Consider the following 10497-nt stretch of genomic DNA (forward strand, 5'->3'; position numbering starts at 1 on the left):
CAGGGGGGATTAACTCTTATTTTGCTCATTGGTACAATTCCAATATCAGAGAGCCTTGGCAATATTGATGTGAGTTAGAAGGGGAATAACAATGGGCTGAGGCCCAAGTTGGAATTTCTATGGGTGAGGGTGACATACTATAGGCTAGTCCGTGCAGTTGTGATATCTGCAGTGCCAGTACGGCATAACAGATAGCGCATCTGCCTAGTAAGCAGGAGACTTGGGTTCATATAGCGATGTTGGTACAAATTTTAATTCAGTGCTTTCGCCTACATGGTTATCATACACTGAAGAGCGAAAAAACTGGTACACCTGCCTAATACGTGTAGCATGCAGAATGGCCGCAACACAACGTGACATGGATTCAACTAATGTTTGAAATAGTGCTGGAGGGAAATGACAACATTAATACTACAGGGCTGTCCATATATCGATAAGAGTATGAGGCAGTGGAGATCTTTCAATAGCATGTTGCAAGGTATCCCATATATGCTCAATAATGTTCATATCTGGGGAGTTTGATGGCCAGTGGAAGTGTTTAAACTCAGAAGAGTCTGTCGGAATACAGAATGGACATGAATGGATACAGGTGATAAGACAGGATGGTTACGTACGTGTCCCCTGTCAGTCGTATCTAGGTGTGTCAGGAGACCCATGTCACTCCAACTGCACACGCTCCACACTATTACAGACCCTCCACCACCTTGAACAGTCCTTTACTGACATGCAGGGTCCATGGATTCATGGAGTTGTCTTCACACCCTTACACGTCCACCCACTAAATACAATTCAAAATGACTAATCCAACTAAGCAACATGTTTTCACTTGTCAACAATCCAATGTCTGTGTTGACGGGCCCACACGAGGCATAAAGCTTTGCGTCGTGCAGTCATCAAGGATATACGAGTGGGCCTTCGACTTCTAAAACCCATATCGATGACCATTCATTGAATGGTTTGCACGCTGACACTCATTGATGGCCCAGCATTGAAATCTGCAGCAATTTGCAGAAGGGTTGCACGTCAGTCATTGTTGGCCCCATTCTTGCAGGATTTTTTTCCGGCCACAGTGGTGTCAGAGATTTTATGTTTAAGATTCCTGATATTCACGGTACACTCGTTAAATGGTCATATGGGAAAATCTCCACCTCATCGCTACATTGTAGATGCTGTGTCCCATCTATTGTACACTGACTACAACACCACGTTCAAACCCACTTAAATCTTGATAGACTGTCATTGTAGCAGCAGTAACCGATCTAACTGCACCAGACTTTGTTGTCTTGTATAGGCGTTGCCGACCACAGCACCGTATTCTGCCTGTGTGCATATCTCTGTATTTGAATACACATGCCTATACCAGTTTCTTTGGTGCTTCAGTGTACACTGGAAATAGCTCATATGGTCAGAAAATTTGTACAGTGATAAGAGAGAGTGCCATAAATAACAATCATGACTGGTGAGAGAGACGGGTGGGGGGAGGTGGGGTTGTAGATAGTTTGAAGATGACTTTGGTGTGTTTTTCTTGAATAACTCTACTACTGTGACCTCCAGCAAAAACATATCCTAGTACAAAATTTAACAACATTAAATTTCCTACAAAAAGGTCTCGTTCATTGTTTCTGTTGGAATAATAGTTTCTGCGTAGCAACCGAGAGAAAATGGAAATCTCACACGTGGTTTTTGAAGGCCGGGTATAACATTACAGGCTGCAGAAAATGACACCAGTAGGGACAGCTGAACCACCCTGTATACTAAATAATAAATAGTACAGTATAATGACAGTACTTTCCGGGTAGTCTTCATTATACATTTGCCTAGATGATTATTGTATGTTTTGCTACGAATGTGGACAAAAAGGTTGTCACACTCGTACATTTTAAGGAGCTGAACAAGTGCAAGACGGAGCTGCAGTACTGGCGCTCCAAGTCTCCCGCGAACCTGCCACTCTGCGTGTCGTGCGGTGTAGCAGTGGCACCCGCACCGCCAGAGGACCTGCAGGCGCTGGCCAACCAGGGCGCACTGCCCCAGGGGCTGGACCTCGCCGCCGTCGACTTCGTACCCATCGCGGGCTCCGTCAACAACCCGCCCGCACCCGCCTCGGACTCGACCGATGCTGCGCCCCAGCAAGTGCCGCTGCAGCAGCCCCAGCCACAGGTGCAGGTCCAGCAATTGCAGCTGCAGGAGCCACAGACGCAGCTGAGGCAGCCCCCGATGTTGGCGGGTGCGAGCTCGGCGTCCCAGGAAGCGGAGGTGGCCACATCTGGCGCAGTTGCGGGGGCTGCGTCGCCGGCCTGCCAGGCGGTCCACGTGCAGCTGGCGACCCCCGTCGCGTGCCGGGCGTGTCCCTCCACAACAAAGAGGAAGGCACCGGGTGGTGACACTGCACCCGAGCTCCAGGAGGAAGAGGCAGCCGTGACGCCTGTGGCCGTGCGGCCCGGATCCCCCAGCACCGACGATGCAGACGGGTCGGCCTCACCGAAACGGGTCCGCCGCCTGTCCAAGTGCAGAGGGAAGCGCCTGAAGGTGCAGTAATGGGTGGGGGCGTTCTCTCTCTCGTGAGGTTTTGTGGCGTTCTCTGCCGGGTCGGGAGCATGAGATTTTAGAGTCTGAAATCGCGCCTCTGCAGGAAAGTGCAGTTTGTCTGCAAATGTGCTTTTAAGTGGTTTGCTCATTGTACTAAGCAAAATAACCGTTCCATTCCATTATCGTGTCGAAATTCCGAGAAATTCAGTGGAGCAGTAGGAATAGTATTTTTGCAATCTTTGTAGGAAACCCCAGAGTCCCACCTGCAACCTTCACAATACCTGTGACAAGTTGATTAATACTGTGTCACTACACTTGCAGTCTGTAGCTTAATAGCTGTTGTCAGAATGTGACAAAATCTGTGTAGTTTCACTAATAAGCAGACAAGTCTTCACTTCGAAAGAGAACGGTGCTAGTGGCAGATAAAACTTGTGAAACCAAATAAATGTAAAAGTCTGTTTACACATGTGCACAATACTACCTGCTTCTGGCCAAACTGGAACTATCACGTGTTGACCAAAAACTCTCGTGCTCCCTGCTGCCGGCATACTAAACGAAATTAGCACAGTTTTTTAGGAAACTGGAAAGGAAGCTAACATTGGTTTCACAATTGGCCTGTTTTAATCTGCACGATATATCTGGTCGTTGAACAGATATTAAAAATTTTTAACTGAAATTACTACCAATGATTTTAGGCAGCAACTTTTAGCCCTCACTTCTACAAACTGGTGCACTGTAAATTAAAGCTCACTCATTAATGAGATGCACAAGATAAAAACTTGAAATTGTCTAAAAATGATCAACATTAACACAGTGTGCTGTTACTTGTATAAGTGAGAGATGAAAACTGTGGCTTAAAATTCAGAATAACTTCTTGGTAAGATAGAAGACTGTGAGGCGCAGCTTCGAAAACACTGTATTGCTGCACCTGCTAGAACAGGACTTCGGCTAAACAAATGCTCCACATCGTTGTGCATAATAAAATTCAAAAACAAAGGGCAAGTGGTACGTGCATTCTTTAATGAAGGAAGATATAGATATTTTTTAGAAATGTTAGTCTGACAAATTTTAGGAGAAATGGTCATTTTGGTGTGTGGATGCTCTACTACTCCTTGCACTGTGATTTTACTATTCTCCAAAACATGAGTTACATTGAAGCATAGCTTTTGATTGGAGTGAGCAAAGAAAACATCTCTGTAAATAAATTTATGCCTTAAGAAATTACGTTAGGAAATATTTTGTTAGGAATCTTGATAAGGGAATATGCCTGTAAGGTTTTATAAGAGTTCTGCCATGTTACAAAACTATTTATTTGGTTAAGGAATCATTGGGCTACGCATTTTTTCTGTAGTATATTAGTGCTTGAAGAAATGTTTTAAAGAAAGTCATAGTTGTTGTATTGAACTGAGCCAGTTGTTAGACTTTTGTGTGCACGAAAATGCACTAGGCAGTAATACAATCAACAACACTACAATATTTATTTGCAGCAAAGAATCTCATCTGCTAAATGTTAACAGCTTTTACACAGTTGCTTGCGGACAGTTTGATCGTTGTAGCTCGATTATAGCAAGACGAGTGTGAGAGTTCTGTTTCAATATGCAACCTTTGCAGTAGCTGCTCCTGCAGTTTTTTGCTTGATGTTAAACAGGAAATTGTCATCAGTATGCAAAAAGCTTCTTAAGTCTTTCTAACTTTTTGACAGTTGTGCTTCAGCAGTGTTTATTTTATGATAAAATGCATCCCTTAGCATCGTAGGCAGTCAGGGATGTGCGAGAAATGTTTATTTTTGTGTAAAATGGTTCGTTGCTGCCTGAATTGGACCTCTTGTTGGAGGTTGGTGACATTTTGTGGAAGGTAAAGTGTTTACTGACTTTTAGGCACTGCCTCTGTGTGTGTGTGTGTGTGTGTGTGTGTGTGTGTAATATAAATAAGAAAATGTGTGGACTACTATAAGTACCTACTTTTTGTAACTGTAGTATTATATTGCCAGCAGTTTCTCCAAAACATGTTTGCTGTGTGGTTAGTTTACTGTGAGTGTTTAACAATAAATTCTGTATAAACATGTGAATATTAGATATTATATTTACCATCACAATACAGTATTTTTCTTTTTTCTTCAGAATATAACCTAACTTCCAAGCTCTTATGTTGACAGTAACGTGTGTTCTATGATAGGATTTCTTCTATCTGTACATGCAGAAAATACGAACTCTTTGTTTTGTACAAATATCAGAACAGGTGCACCACAAATTTAAAAAAAAAGTATTGTAGCCTACTTACTGTACTTGCCACATCTATCATCCTGTTGTAGACTGGTCACTTCGGTAAGCTGTGGCACCTTTGTAATTTTTGACCTAGCTTGTAAGCTGTAGAGTAAAATTTCTTGCTGTTATACGCAATTCAGGCAGGTGCTCGTCGATATTGAGGAATGTTGTTCGGTCATGAATTTACATTTCGATTACTGTGATAGATGGAAGGGAAGTGCACATCCCATTTTTTGTTACAAAGGTACCACAGTTTAGAGACCAGCACTCAGGAATTACTTAAAAATATTTTTTTTAGTGTCACTGGCAGATGTTTGCTTCAGTGGTCTGAAATATAGAGCAACATACATTATTTTAACTAGTGGTAACATACTGTATGTTAATAAAGTACATGATATGAGTAGTAGTTTGACTATATGAGTGATGCACATTGAAGAGACCAAAAGGGATAAATTTGATTGGTAGAGTTATAAGACTACTATAACGTTTGTCTAGAAGTGACCTTGAAAAATTTAAAAAAGATTTTATTCTCACTTTTTACTTGTATTGCAAAATGTTTTCAGATGTTGTGTGTTTAAGGTCAATATGTATGTGGATTGATTCTCCAGTCTTTATTTCCAGGGGCACGTGATAGTTATGTTACATACATGTGTACATGGAAAGTAGAGCTTTAAAAATATATATATATAAATATACGTACATATATTTTATGATCCCACTCTGTGTGTGTGTGTGTGTGTGTGTGTGTGTGTGTGTGTGTGTGTGTGTGTTGCTTGAGTAGAAGTGTTGCAGTGAGATGGGGCACTCAGTTTTATATTTTGAAGTCTACTGATATATCTTTAAATGAAAGCCATGACACAAAGAAAGTGAGTTGTACAAGATATTTTAGTTCAACAGTTGAGCATACAAGCATGGATGTGTGTATGTACATACTACTATGATCTCTAATAAACTGGATATATTAAATATGAACTTATTTGTTTTGCTTTTTACCCACTCTGTCAGTGATGGGTTTAACTGTATGGTTCTGAGAAGTGATATTTTTGGGAGACAAGTTAGCGAGATAAATTTCATGACCGTGCTTTTGGAAAGAAACGCATCTTAATAATGCCCAAATTGACATTTAGGTGTGTATTTACTGAACTGTCAACAGAGAACTCAGAAATGGTGTCATGAATTTATTGCGGGAATAAACATAATCAGACAGCTTTGTGTTGCTCTGAAAATGCTTTTCACTTTGAAACATACCGTATGTGCACGAATATAGGCCACACTTTTTTCCTGAAATTTTGACATGAAAAATTGTGGTGTAGCATATAATGTTTACCCCTCTGATCATAAATAGTAGATTTCTAAATGACACGCACACATATCTTGAGAGTTGAAATTAATTCCATTACTAGTTACTTTTGTAAATCATCAGACTTGAGAAGAAAATAGCAGTAAAACTTAAACCATGTTTGCAAATACTATAGCTGTTCATGAAAAAAGAAATCTCTGAATTTTAAGCATCACATGTACATATTTACACACTGCATTTCCCTATATTATTTACTATTGTGGTGTTTGGCATATCAAAATAGAATGGACTTTGCCAGCATTCCCTATTAGGAAATGTAAATAAAAATTTTGCAGTGAACCTAGGTCACATAATACGGGAAAGATATCAAACTGTTTTCATTAAGCTTAGGGCAGGTATTGCGCAATTGTAGTTCTGTGATAAACAGAACCCCCGCCCATATGCAACTTTAAATTTAATTGGCAAAAAGTTACTTTTGTGCTATTTTGCAGCTCTCAATTTGAATCATTTCAAATGTAGTGGCATATCCATATTTCCTGTCTCCACACATGGATATTTGCACTTTTGCCCTCAAATGATCACTGACTTTTCGAAGTGTTTAAGTTTCCCCCCACTTGGACACCACTGATAATTTTTTTTTTTTTCGTCTGTGTGAACCGTGTCCAACTTCCCATAACCTGTGTGGCTTTGCACAATGTATAGCTGATAACTTGAAGTGGCTCAGTTATGCGAGGTTGGCAACATAATTTAGTGTCTGCATCTTGTACAAAGTAGTAGTACTTCGTAATAGGAGGTAAATTTAATAGTGCAGCCCACATTCAAAATTTACTTTTTTCTATAATCCCGCTTCAAAAGTGTAAGTGTTGCCTATATTCACACAAGTACTGGAACTGCGCAATGCTGTCGTCCAGCGGACATTACTTTTTGCAAGGGTTCATTTATATTTTAAGTTACCTCGTTGTGATCATCTTGGAATAGTCTGCAACCCCCTGACATGTTAAATATTCTTATTTGTAGAATAACTTAATTTTTACTAAAAACCAGGACTGCATCTTCGGTTTTTACTGGAGACCTTCTGGATAAAGAATAACAAGTGCTTTTTCAATAAATACATACATATATAAATTATTGACATAAACTTCTGATCATTGGTATTCCTTGACAGCATGGCTGGCGCAGAAGATATTGCCATCTTTGACTACTTTGTGCATCAAGACTTGCAAGCATGTCCATCACTCTCATAATTCAGCTAATAAAGTTTGTTCACTTATATTCGAAATTAGTGAGAGATTTCACTTTGTCAACAAAAACAAGGGCGATGTACTTGAGGACAATATTATGGAAATGGAAGAGGATGAAGATGAAGACGAAATGGGAGATAAGATACTGCGTGAAGAGTTTGACAGAGCACTGAAAGACCTGAGTCGAAACAAGGCCCCGGGAGTAGACAACATTCCATTAGAACTACTGATGGCCTTAGGAGAGCCAGTCATGACAAGACTCTACCATCTGGTCAGGAAGGTGTATGAGACAGGTGAAATACCCTCAGACTTCAAGAAGAATGTAATAATTCCAATCCCAAAGAAAGCACGTGTTGACAGTTGTGAAAATTACCGAACTATCAGTTTAATAAGTCACAGCTGCAAAATACTAACGCGAATTCTTTACAGACGAATGGAAAAACTGGTAGAAGCCGACCTCGGGGAAGATCAGTTTGGATTCCGTAGAAATGTTGGAACACGTGAGGCAATACTAACCTTACGACTTATCTTAGAAGAAAGATTAAGAAAAGGCAAACCTACGTTTCTAGCATTTGTAGGCTTAAAGAAAGCTTTTGACAATGTTAACTGGAATACTCTCTTTCAACTTCTGAAGGTGGCAGGGGTAAAATACAGGGAGCGAAAGGCTATTTACAATTTGTACAGAAACCAGATGGCAGTTATAAGAGTCGAGGGGCATGAAAGGGAAGCAGTGGTTGGGAAAGGAGTGAGACAGGGTTGTAGCCTCTCCCCGATGTTATTCAATCTGTATATTGAGCAAGCAGTAAAGGAAACAAAAGAAAAATTTGGAGTAGGAATTAAAATCCATGGAGAAGAAATAAAAACTTTGAGGTTCGCCAATGACATTGTAATTCTGTCAGAGACAGCAAAGGACTTGGAAGAGCAGTTGAACGGAATGGGCAGTGTCTTGAAAGGAGGATATAAGATGAACATCAACAAAAGCAAAACGAGGATAATGGAATGTAGTCAAATTAAATCTGGTGATGCTGAGGGAATTAGATTAGGAAATGAGACACTTAAAGTAGTAAAGGAGTTTTGCTATTTAGGGAGTAAGATAACTGATGATGATGATGGTCGAAGTAGAGAGGATATAAAATGTAGACTGGCAATGGCAAGGAAATCGTTTCTGAAGAAGAGAATTTTGTTAACATCGAGTATAAATTTAAGTGTCAGGAAGTCGTTTCTGAAAGTATTTGTATGGAGTGTAGCCATATATGGAAGTGAAACATGGACGATAACTAGTTTGGACAAGAAGAGAATAGAAGCATTCAAAATGTGGTGCTACAGAAAATGCTGAAGATAAGGTGGGTAGATCACGTAACTAATAAGGAGGTATTGAATAGGATTGGGGAGAAGAGAAGTTTGTGGCACAATTTGACTAGAAGAAGGGATCGGTTGGTAGGACATGTTTTGAGGCATCAAGGGATCACAAATTTAGCATTGGAGGGCAGCGTGGAGGGTAAAAATCATAGAGGGAGACCAAGAGATGAATACACTAAGCAGATTCAGAAGGATGTAGGTTGCAGTAAGTACTGGGAGATGAAGAAGCTTGCACAGGATAGAGTAGCATGGAGAGCTGCATCAAACCAGTCTCAGGACTGAAGACCACAACAACAACAACAAAATTATTTATCTCCAAACTTTGGCTGCGGAAATCTGGAAAATCTTGTATCTCACACTGTGTGGAACTAAATCTTTTATTTATTCTGTCAAAAGCAAAAACATGACTAATAACACTTAATAAAATACAGATACATAAGTCGAAAGAAAAAGATGTAAACAGCAAATATCTCCACTAGTATATAACAGGTACTGTGGGGCCACTTGCCACATTCCTCTGGTTTGTCACTCTTCCTCAGTCTGTAGGTCACCACATACAAGATGCCGTGAGTGACCCTGAAATGAAAAATCCCTGCCCCCCCCCCCCCCCCCCACACACACACACACACATTCGACAACATAGATGTGGACTACTGCTTCATATCTGTGGCATCTGGAATGTTTCCGACCCCAGCTTCCTTGAACTGTTGCGGTGGAAACTCTCCCTGCAACATATCCTTCATTGCTGTAGCACCTGACCTCAAGCTTCAGGAGTACATTTTCACATCTACATGTGCCCCCTTCTCTACTCCCCTTTGCACCTCTGCCTCTCACATGCCTGCTGTCCCACCCAGCACACCTGTGTAGTTCTTTGCTCTCTATCTGCTTGTTTCTCCCTATTCCTCCCCCCCCCCCCCCCCTCCTTTTGCCTAGCACACTATCCCAATACTGTACCTTCAGCCCACTATCCTGTTCCTGCCACATTCTTGCGCACTTCTGCAGCAGTATCTTCTCCCATCCTTATCATGCTATTCCTCCATGTCCCTGCCTCTCACGTTTTTTGTATCCCAAATACTCACAACAGCTGAGATTACTGCTTACCAGTTGGACCTTAATGCGTGTTCTCTCTCTCTCTCTCTCTCTCTCTCTCTCTCTCTGTGTGTGTGTGTGTGTGTGTGTGTGTGTGTGTGTGTGTTCCAATAGCTTAGTCTACTTTTAAACGTATGTGTCTGCCACTCAACACGTCCATTATGTAGTGAGTAGTAGTCTCTTTCAGTTCATATTGTTGTTCAAATATTAAATGTGCAATATCCATGCTTTATTTCTGTTCTCCTGATTGAGATAATTATCTTTAACATCTAATAGGGTCAAGTTTTAGGTGATACTGAAAATAATATAGGGAACACCAAATCTTTTATCAACTCTCAACTACAAAGGGAGTTCAAGTAAGGCAACAATTTCTTTTTCTTGGCCAATTTTGGATGAAAAATGTGGAATTTTTTGTGGGAGTTGGTGGAATATTCCCACTTCCTTTGTATTTTTATGACGTTGAGATAGGTGACAGCACTGTAGGTAGCCTTCAAAATTGTCTATAATGAAGGTGCCTTCCAGAGAGCTGTCATTGAGTTTCTTTTGGTGAAAAACTTGGCAGCATAAAAATTGGAACCTTCTAAGTCAGTCCAGCCAAAAGCTATGGCTGCTTAGGTCATATTTTGTTACTCACTAATCAAAACCTATAGGGTACTTACTGTTCGTTTGGAATCATGAAACTTGGCAAGGAGGAGGTTTCTCAGTACAACCAAAGGAA

General features: G+C 40.7%; 1 protein-coding gene across 3 annotated transcripts in view; it reads left to right on the forward strand.

Annotated features, from left to right (window-relative positions):
- LOC124718980 (F-box only protein 28) overlaps window positions 1-5762 on the forward strand; it is a 92974-nt gene extending 87212 nt beyond the window's left edge. For 2 of the 3 annotated variants that reach the window (XM_047244650.1, XM_047244652.1), the window contains exon 7: window positions 1861-5762. In XM_047244650.1, the coding sequence (XP_047100606.1) occupies window positions 1861-2535 (675 nt within the window). In that variant the 3' untranslated portion in view covers window positions 2536-5762. The remainder of the gene's footprint in view (window positions 1-1860) is intronic. The other variant, XM_047244651.1, reaches the window with a different exon arrangement.
- The last annotated feature ends 4735 nt before the right edge of the window (window positions 5763-10497 follow it).

The sequence above is a fragment of the Schistocerca piceifrons genome, chromosome 10 (assembly GCF_021461385.2).
Source record: "Schistocerca piceifrons isolate TAMUIC-IGC-003096 chromosome 10, iqSchPice1.1, whole genome shotgun sequence".
Taxonomy (NCBI): Eukaryota; Metazoa; Arthropoda; class Insecta; order Orthoptera; family Acrididae; genus Schistocerca; species Schistocerca piceifrons.